Genomic DNA, 24,464 nt, shown 5'->3' on the forward strand with positions numbered 1-24,464 from the left:
AACAGAACACAGTGGTATTCATGTTTGCATACTGAGAACACAGTAAGTGCCTAGAGTGCAAGACAAACATTAAGAAATTGGCGATGGGAAGAATGTTTCTTCAGTCTAGCATTTACTCTATTAAAGCTATAAAGGTAATCTATTTCTAAAAGACAGCAAAAATATTTACAAATGAGAAATAGCTATAATTAAAAGCTCATTTAAAAGTTAATGTTTAAATATTAAGTCATAAAATATTAAAATCCACATAAGATAATTAAAATTTTACATTTGTAAATACTACAGATTCCCATAAATTCTTCAATATTAAAAAGAAAAACAAAGAACTGGAACTCAAAAGAATCCATTTAGTTCCCCTGAGCTAGTAACATCCTCCTTGAGCCTTGGGGAAGTTACTTCCATTTTTTCTCGGTTCCCACTCTCTTTGTTTATCAAATCGATGACTGCCTAGATTACTTAGCTTTAAAATTCTATTACCTGTGGATGTACAACACTTACCAAAGCCTCATAATGATTAGTTCTTTGTCTCTCTCTCTCTTAAGTAGATTAGTTACCTTCATATTAATCTATATAAAAGACCTTAGGCAAACTCCAACCCTCAAAACCCATCAGTGTTTGTTGCCTAGTATATCTAGCCCAAATTCCTTATGTGGTTTTATTTCTCATGCCTCCCTTAACATGCTGTTTTCTTATACATATTGCCAAATAGCTTTCAAAGGATTGTATCAATTTAAATTGTGTCTGTCTAACCATAACCATATACACATTGGCTGTCATCATTTTAAAGTCATTGCTATTTATCATACACAGAATAACAGTACATAATTTTTAATTTGCATATATTAAAGATGCTTGTATATATTTGCTTAAAAATTATATTCCCTCTGTGAACAGTCCAAATCCTTTGCCAATTTTTAAATATTCCTTTATTGATTTATACAAAATAGTTTTAACCCTTTTTTCATATCTGCTGATACTTTTCCCAGCCTGGTATTTCCTTAAATTATACTTTGCTTCACAGAAGTATTTTATTTTTATGGAGTCTTGCTGCACGACATGAAGGCCTGGTTGGCTCCTTGAAGATTTAGGGATAAGTGTTCACATTTATTCTAAGGGTAGTAGGGGATTTCTGATCTAGCTTTACACCCCTGGGACTACATATGCCAGTAGTGGTTGTGAGGGAAGTAGAATACACAATTCCTGCAGGCTCCCTTCTCTGTGCTTTGGGAGGGTGGAGGCCCTCCTCACTCATATCGAAGTCTAAGTGAGGTGAAAGACTACTCTCCCTAAACAGAAGTAAGTAATTGAACTCCTAGCCGAGAGGAAGCTCTCACCACATGTACAATGACATTGGACTGAGGCCAGGGCAGCTACGATCTCTGGCAAGACCCTGAATCTGTCTGCTAAGACAATATAGCTTACGACATAAAGTGCAGAGCTTTTCATGAAATCCTTAGAAAGATGATCTGAATTTAGTGAACATGAGACAGGTTAATCAATAATCATATTCTATTTGCCCTTATGGGAGACTCACATAAAAAGAACAGAGCATATCACTTCCCTAAATGCATTTACCATCATGTTCAAGACTGAAGCCTTAAAGCACACTGTACACGTGAGCATGAAGTAGATGTCAGAAAACAGCTGACACTAAGGCACCCCTGAACTTTGAGACTCGCAAAACCAACATAAGTATATGTAAAAGTCATCTTAACAGAGGTATACCAAGGCCAGATCAGGAAGACAGACTGTAGAGAGGCTGAATTCTAAGAAGGAAAGGATATTATGGTTCCTCCTTGGCATTCCCCATAGGGAAGCAGATGCATCAAATTTGATGACATTGGTCAAAAGAATCATATACATCCATTGGGCATATTTTTGGTTATGATTTTAAAATTAGTTTTCCTATGGGGGAAAACACTGGTGAAGCTGAACTGAATTACTTTAAAGCAAGTGAGTGGGATTGACCCTTACTCCAGGGATGGACGAGGTAAAAAACAAATGTAATCAAAATTACCCAGAACTTCTCTAAACCAGCTGTACTGTGAAAGTCAAAGGCAGTGAAACTAACCCATGGGATGGTGTGGGTACAGGTCACAGGTGTATGATGGATGGGGCATGAGGACTAATCTGCCATTGCTATAAACATTTAATTCTCCTTTGTGTGTAGGGGGGCTGGGGAGGAGAGTTCCTATACTCTAGAGCAAGGCTCAGTAAATTTTTCCTGTCAAGAGTCATACAGTAAATATTTTAGGCTTTCTGGGCTACACGGTCTCTGTTGCAACCATTCCACTCTGCCTTCATAGCAGCATACAGAAATTCACGACAGGCTATGAATTCTGCTTGGGCTGATACAGACACCAGAAATACACATCTTGTGAGTGATTTTTTGATTTCATCTCTAACATAAAGGCCAGGTGCAGGCACTAAGTCTGCTGTCCCAGGTCTGGGTCCCTGACCATACTTGTTTACCAGACTTTTTATAGTTAGCTGAATCTAAGGGACACAAACTCAACTTACTTGAGCAGGCAAGCATACCAGTGACTCCAGAAAATGAGCTAAGCTGAGTTTCTGAGAAAAGAAAAACTCAAAGACCCTACCACTGTCAAGCCATGCTGTTTGTTATGTAAGAAAATCAGGAAATTCAAGTGAAAAGGTGAATGAAAAAAGGATACGTAGGCCTTTACAATGAACACTTGGATTTTATCTGACTTAAAGTGACCTCCCATAGCTGAATCTGACAGATGTTTCTAAAAAACCCACCTCTAGTCTTCTAGACAACATTGCATAAAATGCATTCTCCTCTCCTGTAAGGCAGTTAGAGGGAAGGGCTGGCCAATGTTCGGCCTCTACAGTCAGATATCCTCAGAGTGAAAACCAAAATTCCTTTTATTCTTAAAATGTCTAAAGCAATTGCAGTGGTGGCCTAAACTTCACGTTTGAATTCTCACATGACTGAATACAATGCCATTGAAACCAAATGCTCACAACACGGAATGTATACATGTGTACACATTCATTCAGCTAACTTGCTTTTTTTCTGATAAAAGGAGAACAGTGTTGGGAAACTTTTTGTTTTCCTTTTTTTTTTTTTTTTTGTTTTTTTTTGGAGACAAGGTCTCACTCTGTCACCTAGGCTGCAATACTGTGGCATAATCACAGTTCACTGCAGCCTCGACCTCCTGGGCTTAGGTGATCCTCCCACCTTAGCCTCCCATGTAGCTGAGTCTACAAGTGAGCACCACCATGCCCAGCTAATTTTTTAATTTTTTGTAATTTTTATAGAGATGAGGTTCCGCCACGTTGTCAGGCTGGTCTTGAACACCTGGGATCAAGCGATCTGCCTGCTTGGGCTACCAAAAGTGCGAGATTATAGGCATGAGCCACCATGCCCAGTGAAAAACTCCATTAAAAAGGTCTCTATATCGTAGGTTTTCAAAAACAATCTTTGAAACGACTCAATTTAAAGCAGCTACAAAACAGGTCATCCTCCCTTTGCATTGGATCTAATCTACCCATACTACTCTTTACTGTTGCAGTTTTGGTAATGAATGGGGAGGTTTTCTTATGTTATTTTGTTTTTTCTGATAATTTTTTTTTCTTGGATGGATATTAATGCCACCTCATACTCACAATGGGCTGCAACCTCCAACACTGCTGAGGTTCCCTCTGTCCCACCATTGTGCACCTTTCTCTTCCTACAGAGGGATTTGTGGTATCGTCATTTAAGAGATATCGCTAGTGAACATTTTTCTCCTAAAAGTTTCTGAATATCTCTGATGAATCTTTCTGTTCATTTTCTTATAAGAATCCTTAAACCTCCATCTCTGCTAATCTGTGAAGATGGTGACTGCTGCTTAGACTCAGTCTCAAACATCTGAAAGAGGAAAACAAGCAAAGTTTGTCTCTGCAAGGAGTTTTATCTCTGGCCACTGCCATGGGCCTGCTGACTGTGATTCGTGCATCACTGGGGTTTGGTCAGATTTAACAAGTACCTGTGGCTAGGGTCAGTCTCCTGGAGGTGCAGCCTGTGCACTCCCACAGGGCTTTATGTTCAGTTGGGCCTGCCACTTGGTTCAGTAGTCTGCTGTGCTGTCTTGAAATCCTTTATTTTTGAACAAGGGGCCCACCAGTTTTGCAGCTGGTCTTGCCAGCGGCTATCACAAATTCCTAGGCCAGGGCAACAAGTGCTACCTTTGGATTCTGTGGTATGACAGAGGACCTATGTGCCAGGCAACATGCTCAGCACCAGGGATGTGACTGAGCAGGATGATGGTCCCTGACCTTGTAGAATATTGGCCCTGCCTATATTTATTATGCACCGGGGTGTCATGTGGAATACCATGACACAGCTTGCTACTCTCTCATTACCAAGGAACCTGGCTTCCCATTCATTGAGAAAACAGAAGCAGCCACTCTCTCTACTCTCCTTGCCAGGCTCTCCCCACCTGTAAGTACTCTGTATGCAGTCTGCCTCCCCTCAGGTTATGATGGGTGGACCTTCTGTATTCCTAAGGCCAACCCCTCCTTTTGGCATGAGACTCCAGTCACTGACTCCACTCCACGTTCCTTTTACTCTAGATGACCCACATGTGCACACAAGCTAGATAGATTTCTTGCCTAAAAAGCATCTCCCACTTCTTCCTCTAGGTTCTGCCCTCTTTCTCTATTGCCTTATAGTGTATGGGAAAAGTCACTGAAAGAATTGAGAATCCCTACTGCTTAAACTTCCTCTTATCCCATTTTCTCTTGAACCCATTTCCATCATGCTATTTTCTCTAATGTTGCTCTTTGTCAAGATCACCAACAACATCCACTCTGTCAAACCAAATAGTCAAGTCTCAATTTCCATATTTCTCTGCCTTTTGCCAGTGCCACACACAGTCGATCATGGCTTCCTTCTGCAACACTTACGTTCCTTGGCCTCTGAAAGGCCCTGTTCTCAGTTCTCCTCCTGACTCCCTGGGTGCTCTTTCCCAATCTCCTTCTCTAGCTCTTCCTCTTTTCCCAGTTGGCTAACGTTAGGGAAGGCCCTGGGCTCAGTCCTTGACTCCCCTTCTGTGTTTGCTCCTACAGTCCTAATTAACTCATCCACACGCACAGCTTTCAGTGGCTTCCAGATGTTGAAGACTCACAAGTTTAGGCCCTAACCTGTCTTGTAAACATTAGACTTACTTATCAAACAACTGAATCACCACCTCCTGTTAGATTTCTAACAGGCAGCTCAAACTTCACATGTGCTAAGCAGAAGCTCTGATCTCTTCAGCACCACCTTGTTTTCCTTTTTCCCATCTCAGTAAATGGCAAGTGCACTTTTCTGGCTGTTTGGGCCAAAATCCTTGGTGTCATCCACCGATTCTTCTCTTCTCCTCCCCTTTACATTCAATATATTGACAAATCCTGGTAGTTCCACCTTCTAGTGTCTTTAGAATCTGACCACTTTCACCACCTCAACCTCTACCCCTGAGCCTGGCCACCTTCACTTCCTACCTGGACACAGGCATCATCTCTTAGTTGACTGCCTTGTTCCCATCTTTTGCCTTGTTGCAACTTATTCTCTGTCCATGACCAGAGAGATTATTTTCAAGTGTAATGAAATCATGCCATGCTTCTGCTTAAACACTGCTCATGTCATTCAAAATAAAATCCCAAATCCTTCTAATACCCACAAGGCCTTCTACTACAGCTGCTCTTCCTCCCTGCCTTCACCTTCCCACTTTCTTTTCCCAGAGGTTCCAATGCCTTCTGGGCCTTCTTTGCTCTTGCTGAATCCACAAAGCACAGCCCCACCTCCAGGCCTTGGCAACCACTGTTTCCTCTCCCCAGAATTCTTTCCCCAGATATCAAGGTGGCTCTCTCCTCCCTTCCCGAAGGCCTCTGCTCAAGTGTCACCTGATGGACAACTCTTCCGAAACAGTTTACCTGCCCTAACGCTATTCTCCTTACTCAGATGTTCATCCTTCCAGGCACTCTGCCGGATGCATTTTATATGTACTTATCATCTGTGCTTCCAATACAATGTAAGTTCCCTGAGGGTGGAGGCTTGATTTTTGTTCACTACAGAGTCCCATGTGTCTAGAACAGTACCTGGAACATATCAGAGGCTCAATAAACTTTTTTTTTTTTTTTCTCACAACCTGGCATGTGGAGCATCTCTGGTTCACACAGCAAAATGCACATGATCACTGATAATCCCCAAGGGTCTGTTTAGCCACTCTCTTGAGGGATGTGTCACAGGGAAATACTTATCAATGTGCTTCATGTTCATTAGGGGACAGCATTTCTCTGACAGGAGAACTCTGACACACTTGGTTCACTATCCCGTCCCGTCATCTGGGCTCAACTGATTGAAACAGTGCAAAGCCAGGAAGAGATATCAAAGCAAAAGAAACTTGAGGCTGGGGTCAGGGTTGAGAAATGGAAGAGTGGAGAGAACAGGGCTTCTTCTAGGTTTACAAATGTTTCTACCCAGATCTGTTTAGGGATATATTACTGTCCCCAGTTAATAGATAAAAAGATTGAAGTTAATCAAAATGAAGGGCTACCAGCTAGGCTGTACCACTGTCAGGATCTGAACCCAGCCAGGCCTGTCTTCTCTAAAGCCTCCAACCCCACCTCAGACACCCTCCAGACCTGAGTGGTCTCAGAAACAGCATCATTTCTCCAAGCCATACGTCTCACTTGTCAATGAGGAGGCCAGAGACAGGTTGTGCAGCCTCTGATGGGTACTGCCTGGGGACTCTTGGCTGCCACCTTCTTCAGGAGGTTTGGGCCTAAAGGAGAAGGGCTGCCCACAACCAAAGCTTGGCTGCATGGGTGATGGAACCCTCACTGACTCTAGTAAGGGGAACTTCTTTCCTTTCACTGTTTGGGAAATAACCCATCTGCAGAGAAGCTGAATCTTGCAAATTATGGTGCATTTGCATATCCTCCCTAACTTACCGGACGTAACATGGAAAATGGATTCATTCAAATTTCACCATAGCGGACAGCATAACCTATAAGTTAACACATTAGGGTTGCGTACATTCCAGAGCAGCCTTGATAGCTTGTAATTTATTGAGTTATCTGGACCTTTTCTGGACTTCAGTTTCCTCAACGGTAAAATGGGAACAGCACCATTGTGAAGATTGTATCAAATAATGCAGGCTAAAGTGTTTTTATACAAGTGTATTTGTGTTGTTGCTCTAAGTCAGTAGTTCAAAATCACCCCTCTGGGCTGTTATCTTATTTGTAAAGAAGACCATAAAGTGACATTTCAGTTCAAAAATGCTTTCATCCTTTAAAAAATTTAAATATAACTTAACGGAGTTTTGGTGGAAAGGATATCCTGTCATTAAGCCCATTTAAAGTGGTCTATTTCTCTAGCCTCAAATAAATATCCCTTCCCTATCCTCTGTCCCTCACACTTTCACATCCTCCAATGCTGAGAATTTCACCTTTGTTAATTTCTTCTTCAAATACTTATGTAAGAAATCTGTTCTTGCACTCTTCCTGAGGACTTTGTTTCCTCTAGCATGGCATTTTAAAAATGGAACTTTCATTAGGTTTGGCTGTATACATAGTTGTCTTTAGTGGCAAAATGCTCCTGAGGACAGTGAATGACCCTCTTGTCTTCTGTATCTCCACAGAACCCAATAGTACTTTGAAAGTAAGAGATGCTCAATGGCTGGGTAATGAAACGTTGACAAACATCATTAAAATCTCATTTCCATATGTCGGTAGGAGAAACTGCGTTTTCTACTTTTCCTTCAAGTAGGGAACCATGGGATGCAATTTAATAGCATAATTAAGAAATATATCTCAAGAGAAGTGTGCTTTCTTGGTAACCTTTATCAATATAAAAGCTGAATCAAGGGAATTAATTAGATGAACAAGTGTAGGGGGAACATATACTTTAGGAAAAACACTAAATGAGAAACTGGAAAGAAGAGACTCCATGCAAACCCTGTAGTTCTTAGAATGTTTGAAGGCAGAACATTTAAGAAGTGGTAGGCTTGGGAAAAAAAGAAATTGCAGAAACTGAAAACAATATTCATGATAGTGAAAGTGAATTCCTTACATTGGGAGAGATTTTTACCATGGGCAGCATGCTTTTTAAAAAAATATATGAAATCGCTGAACTGAAATGAATAACATGCCTGCATATTCATTAAACAGGTAGGTTTGGAACTTTGAGCAAAGAGAAGAAATGATAAAGAGGTATGTGCTCTCGGGAGACTACAGTTATATGAAAATACTGAAGAGATTTTTGTGTGCATATTAACCCAAAAGGCTTTTTTTGTGCATATCAGGTTTTCATGCAAATATTAACCAAAAAGTTTCCAAAACTGTTGTTGTAACAAAGTAAGTACTTCCTAAGCATGTCTGTTCTCTGGTTCTTATTCTTGTTGAATACAACCTTTTAATTCCTTTTTTTTTTTTTTTTTTTCTGAGACAGAGTCTCGCCCTGTCACCCAGGCTGGAGTGCAGTGGCAGGATCTCAGCTCACTGCAAGCTCCGCCTCCCGGGTTCACGCCATTCTCCTGCCTTGGCCTCCTGAGTAGCTGGGACTGCAGGCGCCTGCTATGACGCCTGACTAATTTTTTGTATTTTTGGTAGAGAGAGGGTTTCACCGTGTTAGCCAGGATGGTCTGGATCTCCTGACCTCGTGATCCGCCTGCCTCGGCCTCCCAAAGTGCTGGGATTACAGGCATGAGCCACCACGTCCAGCCCAACCTTTTAATTTTTAATTTTAGTTTCTGAATAATTGATATCCCACCTTTCTAAAAGAAGGGTTTAAGATAACCCACCAAATATATACATGATAACAGTCATCTTTTTTTAAAAAATGAATGAGTACACTAGAAGAAAAATGTGGATCAGAAGGGGAAAATGGAGCCTGTGAGGAAATGGACCACATGGGTCTTCTTGAAGTCCATACAGGGCAAAGGCAGGAACAGTTCTATGGCTCATGGTTTGCATAAGATGTGACAAAGAACTTCTTCACAATAATGGAGGTGTTCTCCATTCACCCAGGTACAAACCTGCACATCCTGCACATGTAACCCAGAACTTAAAATAAAAAATGTAGGTGTTCCCATTATAGAGATGGGAAGGAAACACTTCACAGAACTGCTCACTGAGGAATACTGTGGAATGCCAGCAGCACACCCTCATAAACAAAACACCAAGTGTCACAAGATTCTTTCTTCTAAGGCTGATTATTGCTGACTCTGTAACTCTGGAGTTCACTACTGCAGAGTGCAAAACCCTGGAATAAGGCATCTTGAGGGTAAAACTGAAAATATCTAGAGGCATGCAGCCATGACATATTCTTATGCCAGATGACAGTAACAAGTTTCTCCTTTCAGTTTTAAGCCGCAGTGAGGTAAGAGGGTATGCGAAGGTGTTATTTGCTGGGTTGAGTGGGGGAGGGGGAGACTCATAGGCTTTACTAAGTTAACAGTGCTGAGAATAGAAATAGACATTCTCTAATGAAAATTACAGGCCCAATCAGGGAAGATTCCCATGTGAGAAGGCCACAGTCCTGAGGGAAGGCCAATGACATTCCTCAAAAATCGCCTAGGTTCCACACAGACCATGAAGTTATGGGCCATCAAACCTTCAAAGTTACATGTGATAGCGTGGACCATGATAATTTTATACTAGGAGATTTTTTTTTTTTTTTTTTTTTGCAACGGAGTCTTACTCTCTCTGCCAGGCTGGGGTGTGGTGGCATGATCTCAGCTCACTGCAACCTCTGCCTCCTGGATTCAAGCAATTCCCCGCCTCAGCCTCCTGAGTAGCTGGGATTACAGGTGCCCACTACCACGCCTGGCTAATTTTTGTATTTTCAGGAGAGACAGGGTTTCACCATCTTGGCCAGGCTGGTCTTGGACTTCTGACCTTGTGATCCACCCGCTTTGGCCTCCCAAAGTGCTGGGATTGCAGGCGTGAGCCACCCGGCATGGCCTAAATTATTTTTTTAGATTTTGGCAAAAAAGGAAAAAAAATGACCTCAGCAAAACCTTGAATAAATTACATTTAGATTTGTAAATGTTTAGATTCTCGAGTTTAGATTCTGGTGACTATTACCTTAGCAGAATAAAAGATTTAATGTAAAGGAATTGTAATAATTTTGTTTTCAGTCATAGAAATCTCCCACAAAAAACTTGTAAAATAAACCAAAGGCAAGTAAACTTGCTGACTAGCCTTATAGGATTAACCAGTAGTCTGGGACCAATAAACATTAACTGAATTAATCTTAAAGAATTGCTTTGACTTCTCTACCTGTCGGAATCATAGCCATGATTCCCTGTTCATGCAGGCACTACTCAAGGTTTCTAGGTAAATTAATTCATCAGTCAAGGTCTAGTAACCCAATTAAGACAGCTTCATCACCCCTAGAATATGACCATTATCTACTCTCCAGTAATCTCTGGATAACCTGGCAGAAGCCTCTAATTATTCTTCTTACACATTTCCACCACTGGTTTAAGTTCCCCTCAGTCATTCTACATGAAAGAAACTGGTGAGCCACACTTTTGAGGCTTCAGTGTCTGAAACAACTACAATCCCCAATGTACAACAGTAATGAACTTCAAGAGGGAAGAACACATCAGCTTCCTGAGGCCAGGGGCCTTGCCTTTCTTGTCACCCACATATTCCCAGCACCAAGCACAGTGCCTGGCACACTGCAAGCATTGATAAATATCTATTGAATGTCCGAATGGAAGAAATGGACATGTGAGGGCCTAATATGTATCAGTCACTTTGCTAGCCACTTGCTGGTCATTTCATTCTCATAGTCATCCCATGCACAAGAGTGGTATTATGCTCATTCCATAGAGAAATAATACACCAAGGAGCTAAGTGGCCTTCCCAAGTGAGTGGCAGAGCCAGAATTCAAACCCAGTTAGCCCAAATCCAAATCCCTAGCCACCACTCCAGTTTTTCCTAATTGTATTCAAAGGGAGGGTGGTGGTCAAGAGACATTCATAGACATTCTCAGATGGGGTGGTGGGGGAAGCACAGGTGGAAAGTGGTACCCAGCCTCAGCCAGATATGACTGGGAAGCACTGGACATTACACTCAGTTCTCAATGAGTACTGTCATATCAAAAATCAGAAAAGACTTAAAGTAGAGAAACTCCAATAACTTTAAATCTGATAACTTGTATCCCTAACTGCTCCTACCTGGGAACTCATTACAGGATAAAAGGATATCCATCTCCATCTTTGGGAGACAGTTGTGCTACCCAGGGAAGTATGGGAAAGGCCACACTACACCCTTTCGTTTCCCAAGGCTGCCATTCTAGTGTCCCGTCAAGAGATGTCACCAATGGCAGGCTGTGCTGCTTAGGAAAAAATTAATCTTTCTGGATTCCTTACTTTTATTCAGTAAGGTGAAGGTCTTCGGCAAAATAATCTATACAGTCGATGCTAACCGAAAATTAAAAGCTTTCCTATTGCCCAGCTGCTTTATGCTAAGGTTATGCAAGTGTATTTGTACATAAAAGAGAGTAGTCTATTTACAAATAGGCTATGTTCTAAATATGTTTAAATCAGTTGTTTGAAATTCAGAAGCTATTTTCTCACAGAAATGATGGCAGACATGATTTCCAAACCAATTCATGCTTACCTAATCAATCAATAACCAGGTGAAATACTGCACAAATATAATGCAAAATAGCAAAGAATTATACCCTTAAATATCAGCAGTCACATAAAAGTGAAAGAGTTAAAACTTATCTTAAATAATGGTAATGAAGAAAAGGAAATTTAAATTAACGAAGAGGCCTCTGAAGTTTCTGAAGGAGTCAGATCGGGATTTTTAAGTGTTAGAAGGTGATGTATTGGATTCAGACCGCCCAATTTCACTTTAAAATGAATGGCTTCCCTTTTCCTTGATAGAATCGTCACCATTCCTACACCTAGTGTTCATCAACCATGAGCTGCCATTTGAGTTATTTAAAAAATTTTTAAAAGATAACGATAAAAAGGAGGACAAGATGCGAAGAAGTCCCTGGAAGGAAAGGGAGGGAAATGGTAAAGAGATATGGCAAGTTGTTCCCTAAACAGGTCCATGACAGGTGACTATTCAAACCGGATACAGGGGAAGCAGGGAGAGAACAGATTCAGGGAGTAGAAAATGAGAGAGAACGGGAGCAAACAGCTGTTGGATTATCCAAGATATCCACAAACTGCTTTTATAATTCAGTGAATACTTATGACATAATAACCCCAAATATACTGCATACCTCTTCCCTGTAATTTCAGACCTACATTATTTTATCAGCAAGTAAAGCTCAAACATTTAACACATATTTAACTGAATGTCTCATAATATATGCTTTTGCTGAGTGCTGATTACAGAAGATGATTACTACACAGCTACTACCTTTAGGATTCTGTTTACATTTTCATTTTTCTGCTCCTTTGAAACTTCAGACACAGTGGTTTCAAGCAGCAGCATGCTTTACTGATTAAAAACTCAGGTTTGAAGTCAAGCTTCCAGAGGTTTAACTTCAGTGTTGTCACTGACCTTTCCTTAGTTTTCCCATCTGTAAAATGGGGACAATGACAACACAACTCTGTCTCATGGAACTGGGTGGGAATTATCTACGTTAATGGATGAACAGTGCTTAGAACAATATCCGGCACTAGTAAGTGTTCAAAAAAATATTAGTCACTATTAAATTTGTATATATAATCCACAAGAAAAATACTTATTGAAATTTTCTCTGTATATTGTCTAGTGAAAAAGTAAGGTACAGAACAACAAGGATAGTACTCTATTATTTGTGAAGGACCAAAAAGCTAAACATACTTGAATGTGGGAAAAAAGAGAGGAGGGGGACAGTTGTTATGTTTATATAAGCAAAGAATATCCTTGAAACATTGCTGAAGGAAACCAAGGTGCTGAGTATCTGTAAACACATCTGTGCCTTTATAATTTTGTCCCATGTTCATGTATTATTATTCAGTAAATTTAAAAAATTTATCAAACAGTATTTACTATCAACATAGAAATAACACTGGTAGCCCCATTAATCCATCAATTCTGCCTTTATTTAAAACTTAATCCAAAAGCCACTTACTAAACGATGCAATCGCAATTAAATTAAGTGAAGGGATGGCAAACACTTAAAACTTTGTCCTCTTTACAACCATCTCCAATTAAAAAACTGAATCAGTAAATGCTGATGTCCTCCAACTTAAACACAAGAACTTATTACACTGATTTGTGTTGGTCCCGTAGGACACTTAGTATGTAACAATTTTTCAAATAATGACTCAATTAGTTACAAAAGAAGATAATAAATGTTTGGGAGGGTTAATAAACTAATTTAATTAGCTCAATAATATATGCATTCTTATTTTGATTAATATACAAATCATATGTTATGTTTAAATATAAGAAAGAATTACATATTAAAATCCAATGTGCTAAAATTGACTCTAAAAGGCATCCTGACATATGGCTAAGTAATTGAAAAAATTAGGGAAACCAGTAATGAGGCACAAAAGGGGTAAGTGCTTAGGAGACTTAATTTTTCTTTTCTTGGAAATAAAGTCCAAAATTCACAGGTAGCAAAGCTCATTTTTGTAATGTTCCTCACAGTATAAAACAAAGAGTGAACTTTATTTCCATGAATTTTATCATCTCATTATACCACCATATATCCTCCGGGAAAAAAGAAAGAAAGAAAGAAAACAAATGCCATCAAGACAAACAAACCCGACAAACCCAAAACAAACATCTGTTTTGTTTTCTCACATCTTAGTAGCCTGGCTATTTTAGATACAAATATTTGTTTTGCTGACAAATGTTTCCAAAACATTAGTTAAAATTGTTTTGCTGAAATAGTTTATTTTTGAGCTGAACAAATTGCAAACTTTTCCAAAGTCCACAAGGCATCTGTGAAAATGAGCAAGTATGGCCTGCAGATTTTCCAAACTGTTCACTTGGCAAAATGGAGACATCAAGACGCTTGCTATTGCAAACCTCAGGATCATTTCCACAACGAACAGACATAAGCATGTTAGTGAGTACAGACGAGACCCAAATATCCTGCATGACAGGGAAGATAGCCGGGAGTTTAGTTTTTTTTATTCTGTCACACTGAGTTCCTCTGAGGGCTCAGAGTTCTGCAACTTTGAACACGAACATTCCCCTCTTTTTCAGGCGCTTTGCTCTACTTTCTTGTGCCTTGGCAGGGATCAAAGAAGCACAGGGAACAAATGGTTTCCCATGCGTATTGAATTCCCTCTTACACTGATTTTTCCTCTGTCACTTGAAATTCAATATTGGCAAGATTCCCGTCCATCACCTTAACCAGTAAATTGTCTGCATGCGATCAGCGCACGTGAAGGTAGATTTCAACATCAAGTTGCTGTCAGAAATTCAAATGAACAAATCCTTTGAAAAACAAACTTTTCTACGGCATTCATACTAAATCTTATTCCTAAGAACTAATTATCTTTTATTTCACATTAATCTATAATGTTTCATTCACCATTCACTTTTACCTTTGTCCCTCACTGCTTTGTATTTGTATTATTTTAAAAATACAATATTATCGGTAAACAGTGCTTTTGTAAGAATTTAGCCTCAACATTCCTGATTAACGTAATGATACCCAACACTTATTGAGCATTTAAGAGTGATGTGCCTCATTTTCCTCATCTGTAAAATGGAACAAATAGTACCTATCTCACAGTATATTGTAAGATTACATGTGGTAATGAATGTAGAGCTCTAAGCTCAACAATTGTGTTCGATTGTATTTTATTATGTATTGTGATGATAGCTATCGTAATTATTATGAGATATTCTAAGAGATTTGGGATAAAACATATGTTGTCAGGCCAAATTATTGAAATATAGCACAGTAGTTGGATTATAGATGATTGTTCAAATTTTGATTATACACACGAATCATATGATAAAAAATATCTTCACAAGAATGGCTTAAGTCATCTTTTGAGAAAAGTCAATTAAAATTTTCTTAATACTCAAAAAATTATTTTTATCACTCTTTTGAAAGAATATATTTAGTCAGATTAGTAGTAATATAACTTAAGCTTTTAGGGATCAGTACAAGATGATAACTTACTCTATACCTCAGTGGCTAGGGGATGATAAAATGCTAGTTTAGATATTAGCACAAAAGGAAAACACCTTCAAATTTATTTTTTCCCTACCTCTATTTTGATCATAGAAAAAAAAAAAAATCATTGGCTTTGTAAAAGATGGTTTTTTAAAAATAAAAATGAGTGAAATCCATAATTTATTATTTAAAGTAATCATGGATTTAATTGTGACACTGTTGTACAGTCTTTGAACAAGGAAAACTCTAGTTGATTATGATCAAAATTTTATTTTATAGAGAGTGAAATCTGAATTTACCATGGAATATCCTTCTACTCAGAAATTACACATATTTTCTAATAAGAGATAGTCATTTAATCTGTAAGATGTGACTATCTGGGTAACTGTAACTAATGATATTTATTGTAAACTATGAAATTTCTAAGATTTTTCTCTCCAATAAAATGTTTATAAATATATACTTCATTAAAAGGGAGGATTCCAATGGTAATGAAAACAAAAATAAGTATTAAAATATTGGGAAGTAAATGAAAATGAAAAAGAAAAACCCATCGAATTTTGTGAAATGCCACACAAACAATGCTCAGGAGAAAATTAACAGCACTGAACATATATATTAGAAAAGAAAGATCTAAAATCAATCATCTAAGCTCCACTCTTAGGAAACTACAAAAAGAAAAGCAATTTAACTCAAAAGCAATCAGAAAAAAAATAATGAAATAGTGAAAATCAGAAAAGTTAATAAAATTAAAACCAGGAAAACAAGAGAAAATCAATGAAATTGGCTCTTTGAGAATACCAATAAAATTGACAAACCTCTAGGCAGGCTAACCAAGATAAAAAGAGAATATGCAAATTACTAATATCACAAATGAAAGACAGACATCATTAGCAATCTCATGAACATTAAAAAGATAATAAAGAAATGTTATGAACAATTCTATTTCCACAAATTAGACAAAATTAGATGAAATGGACCAATTCCTTGAAAGACAGTCTACCCAAACTCACAGAAGGAAAAATAGATAATATGAATAGGCCTGTACCTATTAAAGAAATTGAGTCAACAATCAGTCTTTCAAAACAGAAAGCACTAGACCAGGATGGTTTCCCTGGTAAATTCCATCAAAATACTTAAGAAAAAAATTGATTCCAATTCTCTCCAATCTGTTCCAGAAAACAGAAGCAGACGGAATATTTTGCAACTTCATCAGTGAGGCCAGCGTTACCCTAATACTGAAACAAGATAAAGGCATTACAAGATGTGAAAACTAGAACAGTATTTCTCATGAACATAAATGCAAAGATCCTCAACAAAATATTAGGAAACTGAATCCAATAATGTATAAAAATTGTATGTCATGACCAAGTAGGATTAATCCAAGATATATAAGGCTGGTTCAACATTTGAAAATTAATGTAATCTATCACATCAATGGGCTAATGAAGAAAAATCATATGATCAAATCATCAGATGCATAAAAAGCATTTGACAAAGTCCAATACCCATTCAAAATAGGAAAAACTCTCAGTAATCTAGGAAAGAGGAGAGAGCTTCCTAAAGTTGACAAAGAACAGCAAAAAACAACTTACAGCTAACATCATACTTAATGGTGAGAAACTAGATGTCTCTTTTCTAAGATAAGGAACAAAGCAAAGATGTCCCCTCTACCACTCCTGTTCAACATTGTACTACAAGTCCTTACTGATACAATAAGAAAATAAAAGGGATATAAATTGGGAAGGAAGAAATACAACTGTCTTTATTCACAATAAAACATGACTGTCCATGTAGAAAATACTTCTAAAAATCAACAAATATTCACCCCCAAAACCAAACAACTCCTGAAACCAATGAGGAAGACTGCAGGATATAACATAATAGATAAAAGTGAAATGCTTCTCTATATAACAGCAATGAGCAGTTGGAATTTGAAATTAAAAACACACCACTATTTCCATCAACACTAGAAAGGGAAAGAGACAGAAAGAGAGAGAGAGAGAGAGAGAGACAGAGACAGAGACAGAGAGAGAAATACTTAGGTGTAACTCTAAAAATTATACATAAACTTTATATGAGAAAAACTATAAAAGAAATCAAAAGAGATATAAATAAATGGAGAGATATTCCATGCACATGGATAGATTCAATATTGTCAAGACATCAGTTTGTCCCAATTTGATCTATAAATTCAATGTGATTCCAGCCAAAATCCCAGAAATTTATTTTGTGGATACTGACAAATTGATTCTAAAGATTACATGGAGAGAAAAAAGACTCAGAATAGCCAACACAATGCTGAAGGAGAAGAAAAAAGTTGAAAAACAGACACTGACTTTAGGACTTACTATAAAGCTATAGTAATCAAGACAGAATGGTATTGGTGAAAAAATAGACAAATAGATCAATGGAACAGAAGAGAGAGCCCTGAAATAGCCCCACTTAAATACAGTCAAGTGATCTTTGACAAAGCAGCAAAGGCAACACAATGGAGAAAAGGCAGTTTTTCAAAAATTAATTTGGAACCACTGCACATCCATATGCAGAAATGAATCCAGACCCTGACCTTATATTTTTCACAAAAATGAATTCAAAATGTATCAGAGACCTAAATGTAAAATGCAAAATTATGAAACTTCTACATAGTAACACAGGAGAAAAATCTAGATGGCCTTGGTTTTGGCAATAAGTTTTTAGATACGGGAGCAAAGGCATAATCCATGAGGGAAAAACTGATAAACTGGACGATTAAAATTAAAAACTTCTCTGCAAAAGACACTGCTAAGAGAAAAGAAAATCCACACACTGGGAGAAAATATTTGCAAAACACCTATCTGATAAAAGATGTGTATCAAAATAAACAAAGAACTCCTAAAACCCAACAATAAGTAAACAACCTGTTTAAGAAGTGGGCAAAATATCTGAACAGACACCTCACCAAAAAAGACATACAGGTGGCAAATAAGCATGTGAAAAGATGCTTCACATCATATGTCATTAGGAAACAAAACAACAAGATAGCACTACTCCTCAATTAGAATGGCCAAAATCTACAACATGACAACACCAAATGATGGCAAGAATATGGAGCAACAGGAACTCTCATTCATTGCTGATGAGAACACAAAATAGTAGAGCCACTTTGAAAGATGATTTGGAAGTTTCTTCCAAAGCTAAACGTGGTGCTGCCATATGATCCAGCAATCACACTCCTAGGTATTTACCCACAGGAGTTGAAAACTTATATCTATTTAAAAACTGCACACAGATGTTTATAGCAACTTCATGCATAATGGCCCAAAACTCAAAGCAACCAAGACGTCCTTTAATTGGGGGTAAGGGGTGATTGGCATGGCTAGTCGAAGAGTAGGCATGGGGTTTTTTTTTTAATACAATAAACAAATTAAAATCTCATTGAGTGACTAGAAAATATCTATATTTCTCAAGGTAGACAGATTCTAACATTTGTGCAGATGACATGAATTTTTAAATTAAGATAGTGAAGAAAGAGCTAACAAATTCATTTTTTAAAAAATGAATGTAAAGGCACTGTTTTTAGTTTTTAAAATAGAGTAAAATTTTGGAAGCTTTCAGATTCAAGTTATATTATTTTTAACACATTAAAATATCAATCCAAAGGGTAATACAGCTTTGAATATTTCATTATAAACATTTGAAAATAATTTTTGAACTCAAAATTCATGAGGAATTACATGTTTACAAGTAACACTGCATATCATCACAGACTTAAAAAGTAACTTTTAAAAGGCACAAAAAAACCTCACAAATGAGTCCTTACATGTTTGCCCTGAAAAATCCTTACAAAATTATCTTTATATGTCCATTGTGACATAATAATTCAACCAACAATGCAGGAACAGAAATCATGAAGCATGAGAGAAATATCACATATACCTAGATTTGACCCTACTGCACAATATCATGAAATTGAAAGGCAGAAACCAGGCATACATAAGATAAGAAAATGACTAGAGTCTAACTCTCCAGTATTATAAAATACTGACTTTAAGCCCAATAGACTAAAAGAAAAAAAAAAAAGACGCAAAATTATTCCAACAAAAAGAGACATTCATTATTTTAATGATGTAAAAAATTCTACCTCAAAACAGAAATTGTTTTTAATAAATCATTTCTAAATCCTTTAGTTTAATAAATTCTTCTGTTTTATGTACTTTACCATCAAAACTTCCTTTTCATCAATAGTGAGTCTATTATTTTATATACGACTACTAAGAAAGACAAGTTAATGCCAAAAAACAGGCTGAATTTGTGGTCTTATCACAAATTAAAGAATGAAAACAAAATACCCAGACTAGATCTTCCTTGAATTTTTTAAGAAAATCATTTTTTTTCAACGTGGAAACTCAGTGAACTTTCCACTTCGAATTATGCAACACAAGAAAGGCTAATCCAGACATATTCGCTTTAGTTGGAAGAGGTATGTATAAGAAATCTGAAAAGTATTATTTTTTCCTCGGTTCAACTCATTCTTATTCTTTTCCCATAAAATAATGAAATTAAAATAAGTACCTAAAACACTAAGCACTTTTACTTTTGCAATACAAACTAAAATACATCATTCACTCTTAAAACTATGGACAGATTTTGAAATTAGAATTTTTCATTGTTTTCCATGTGGCCTGGCTTTGAACTCCACCATCCCCACTCTTTAACATAGCATCCCTTTAAGGAAAAAAACTCACTTAGAACAATGTCTGGTTTCAGAGACATACACTTATATCTGACCAGATGGCCTTTTCAAAAAAGCTCTAACCAACCTTAATTTAAGAAACACAATTAAGTCTTCACCAGTTTATTTATAATGTAGTCTTCACAACCAAAATGTCATAAATTAAATAAAATTATTCTGCACTCTCCTTTTCTCATTCTATGACTCTCTAGACCCTAAAAGAGGTTTGCTACATCTCATTCACATAACGATTCTCATTTCAAAACTCCTTTTAGTTCTCAGGAAGCTTGAATGACACAGGTGGTTCAAATGAAAAGACAAGATCTCCCGAAAGTTGCGACAAACCATTACCTTTCCTCATGATGCTTATACGAAGTTTATGTAAGTAGAGAAAATTCTATAAAAACTCCTACAATAAATTCAATGCATTCTACAATAAAATTTATCTTCAGTGTGATTATATAGATGTGAAATTTAATTAAAGGAAGGGAGAGACATGTATACTCGGTTCTATGAACACTGTATATACACATGTAAAGTGAATGAGGAATATAATATCAACTTAGTTTTTGGAAAATAAAGACACATGGAATACAATTATCAAAGACAAAAATATTTAAAGTTAAAATGTGCAGCAGAAATAATGAGCATGAGAAGTTAACTGAAAGACAAGAATGATGAAACTTTAGAATAAAGCAATGTCTGGATACTTTTTTAAAAGGGAAAAAACCCGGAACACGAAAAATTTGGAAGATTTTTAGGGGAGCAATCACCCATTAATATTTAAAATATAATTCTATAGTCAAAAATTACATTAGCATTTATGACACAGAACTCTTTTTCATGATTTAGTATAACCTAGAATGAACACTCTGATTATAACATCAGAGAGGGAATTTTTTCATTGTTAAGACCATTTTAACCTGACTTGTAGCAATAGAGTGGGCTTTAGCTCTGGAAACAGGCAAGAGGAAGAAAACTTTGACTCTTTGAGGATAACAGCTTAGTTTGCAATCCATGAAAGGTATGATTACATCTTTAAAAAGTTAAGGCAAGGAGGTGAGAAGTATGTAAAAGTATAGGAAATGTTAAGTAAAGACCAATTCAGGAAATTAAGCAGACACCATTAAGAGTTCAAGAAAGAAAGAATCAATGAGGGGAAGAGGTATCAAAGACATCATGTAGGAAGATTTCCACACGGAGAGGCTGGCATTTGAAAGAGACCAGCAAGGATTGTGCAGAAGTATAACAAATGCCCACACTCATGACACATTGTCATGAAATTCACAGTGGGCCACATGTGGGAAAGCAGAGGCTCACTTTTGATTGTTTTTTAAACTATCAGCAAGATATTACTTTGATGAAAAACATTAAATATTGAATAATGATAAAGGCTAAATTCTAGGCATTGCCGTTTCATGCTCAATATGTGGTGCCAATGAATTATAGTTATAGCTAAGTATTTATAGTTATGCATCTCGAAAACCACATGCATCTTAAAGATTGAGTATATTTACAAATAAAATCTCTATTTCATGTGCTTTTGATGTTTATATACTTTATTTTAAAATTTCAAGCAAATAAAAAAAGTAAATAAAAATGAATGCCACAGTCATGCTACTTGACTTATATTTAGTCCTTGCCAAAAGCTGCCAAAATCGTGCAACCACTGCATGACATATGACTGTAGAAAAATGCATTAAAACCACTGAAAATATCACCTGCAGGACTAATAATATTCACATAATTACCTGCTGTGGGATCTGTAACTGCTTGGCTGGTGATGCCAGATGGTGGTTCTTGAAGCTGGTAAGTGGCATTGGTGGATGGTGTCGTTGGGCTGGTGTTGCTGCTGGTCATATAATGTGCTGGATACGGTGAGCTGTTATAATACTGTGCATACTGACCCTGGCCAAAACTGGGGTAAGACGGATAGTCCTACCAAATCAAACCACACAAGAATTGTCTGTCAAAATACTGCTGCTTACCTCTTACATATCAAAGTGTAACTGTATGTTTGGGTTTCTGAGGCTTTTCTGAATTCACATAGTGGGGCATACAAGTACACATTAACTAAAGAGCTCAGACTTGAAAACAAATTTTATGTAAGATTATATATATTCCTCTTATTTTTGCTCTTCTATGATGCAATACTAGGTAAAATTAAACCAATCTGAAAACCAAACAACTCACCACAAAAGACTGCTAAAGTGAATTTTAAAAGAAAACTGCTAAAAGCCTTAGGAAAACTCTCACTTATAATATAAACAGATCTTTATTTATATAAGAAAATCATGTTGTATTTAAAGATATTTTTCAGAAGTTAAACTGGCTTTTTAAATTACCTGCTGTGAACTATTAAATCCAGAGGAATTTGTGAGTGAATTATTTCCTGTATATAATCCTGATGATGTTGTAAAACTGCTACCTAAAACAAAATGAAAAGAAATATGGTTACATCAGGCTATGTGGAATAATGTGGGTCCAGGAAAACAGCATTTAGATAAGGCAGAATCGGCATTTGGGTTTATCTTCAACACTGGAATCCGTTGTCACGTCTAAAATGTAGTTTTCTTAACATAGTTGATGTTTTTACTACAAAATTAAAAAACAAAGAGGTTTCAATTTCCAAGGATGTTAGTAACTTATATAGACTAAGGACAAAATTATACATTTGTGTAAAAATATTAGACACTGAACTTTTCAATTTGCAAAACACACCAAGATTTTTCATGTATTTATATTAAATTCACATAATGTAAAACGATGGGGTGAGATTAGATGATCTTTAAGGTTCTTGCAAGCTCAAAAACTATGATACTACTTGCAAGAATTTAAAATGCTTTCAGACTTGTATTATATGGTCATTAAAATGGCATACCGAAAAAGCCATTTCATTTCACAGAAGAATGAATGGCAGTACTTGATAAATTTGATACAACAAAGATGAAAGAGGAATATGATTAATGTTTTATCTATTACACGTGCTGTCAAGATAATGTTCTGTTGAATGTCCACATTGTTAAACAATGAATAGTAGGCACTGTGTAAGATACAACACGAGGGCAAAGCTGAGTTCCCTCTTTCACATGATTTACTATTTTGTTATTAAGCTATGCAAAACAATAATATGTTACCATTGATAATCATATTGGCAAAGATTTTTTTAAGAAGATAAGATCAGGGATTGGGAAATACATAAAAAAATGGCATTCATATAATGCAAAATGGGAATTTACATAGGCACAATCTTTCTGTTTGGCTATTTGGCTTATGATTGAGAAATTCTGTATGCCATTTAACCCAGCAATTTTATGTCAGGCATTTACTCTAAGAAAAGAAAATTATAGATTTATACAAAGAGATAGCAAAGATGTTCTTCAGTGTTGCTTCTAATAAAAAAACCTAGGGAAGCAGCCCCAAGTCCTTAACAGGTATTATTCAGAAAATGGAATACTATGAAGCTGTTAAAACGGTGTTATAATGATGTTTAATGACATGAAAAAAATTTTCGTATTATTTTGTGAAAGTAAAAACTAAAATAAAAAGTATTTTTGATAATCTCATTTAAAATATTTTTTAAAGCATAACAAATTTTCTAAAAGCACAAAATTCTTAGAAATGCTATCTCTGAAGGAGCTGATGTATGGTTACATAGCATTCATTAAGCCAATGTACATTTTTAAGTTTTCTACTCGGAACCTATGTTGCTTCTATAATTAGAAATAAAAGTCATTTTTTAAAAAGTTACAGTTTTATGGCAAATGAGTGGTAAAGACCATAAAAGTGTTGGCAGTTCAAGAAGGAATTTCTTCAACGTGAACTCACTATTCAGATGGCTTCAGGTATAAAATGTGGTAGTATATGCCAATTATTTACTTGCTACTGAACATTTAAGTATTGGCTTAAGAGTCAGAAAACAGAGTTTTCAGTTCATCATTTATGAGCTGTTTGGACTTTGGACAAGTCTCCTAGCCACTCTAAAACATAATTTCCTTATCTGCAAAAACTCTACTTTGCAGTGTTCCCAACAGATCAGATGAGGTAATGTTTTGGAAAGCATAATGGACACTCTACAATATCACATAAATGTTAGGCACATTATGGTTTATTGCAGCAAGCACTTCTAAAAGTCTCTATTTATGTATCTTTTCCCTCTTTTTACTTTCCCAAATTAGATAAATATGACTTAATCTCTTTACATATCTAAAATTCAATTCCTATTTACTTATCAAGCATCTATGAACTTTAAAAAGCTTGAGCCAAGAATTATTTTTATTAAGAAGGGACTCTGTTTCCTAAAATAGTGTCAAATTTAGTTATCACACAGACTCTATTTGAGGTTTCTTCATTTGCACATTTCAGGAATATCAATTGTTCAAAGTTCCCAGAACACCTATCTTAGACAGGCAGAGAGCTCTCGCAGTGCTGGTAGCCACCACAATTAGCTATCAATAGACAGACTTCACATATTCACGTTCATTTCAATTTGTATGTGGTAATCACATACAAGGGAAACATGTATCCAATGCTGGGCTCACGGTGACAATTACATGGGGCTAAAAGGATGACTAAGACATAGTCTCAGACCTCGCAGGGCTTATCAGACTATCAGTTTTGTTTTGTTTTTTAAACATTGTCTCTTATGGGCATATG

The 24,464-nt window shown here is 36.7% G+C and overlaps 1 protein-coding gene across 9 annotated transcripts in view; it reads right to left on the reverse strand.

The window, feature by feature from the left end:
* EYA1 (EYA transcriptional coactivator and phosphatase 1) overlaps positions 1-24,464 on the reverse strand; it is a 350,164-nt gene that overhangs the window by 79,930 nt on the left and 245,770 nt on the right. For 7 of the 9 annotated variants that reach the window (XM_031935953.1, XM_031935951.1, XM_023184055.3 and 4 more), the window contains 2 exons: positions 22,154-22,236; positions 21,560-21,746 (listed from right to left, as the gene is read on the reverse strand). In XM_031935953.1, coding sequence (XP_031791813.1) covers positions 21,560-21,746; positions 22,154-22,236 — 270 coding nt within the window. The remainder of the gene's footprint in view (positions 1-21,559; positions 21,747-22,153; positions 22,237-24,464) is intronic. The other 2 variants (XM_026455042.1, XM_026455041.1) reach the window with 1 other exon arrangement.

This window comes from Piliocolobus tephrosceles, chromosome 7 (assembly GCF_002776525.5).
Source record: "Piliocolobus tephrosceles isolate RC106 chromosome 7, ASM277652v3, whole genome shotgun sequence".
NCBI classification, from domain to species: Eukaryota; Metazoa; Chordata; class Mammalia; order Primates; family Cercopithecidae; genus Piliocolobus; species Piliocolobus tephrosceles.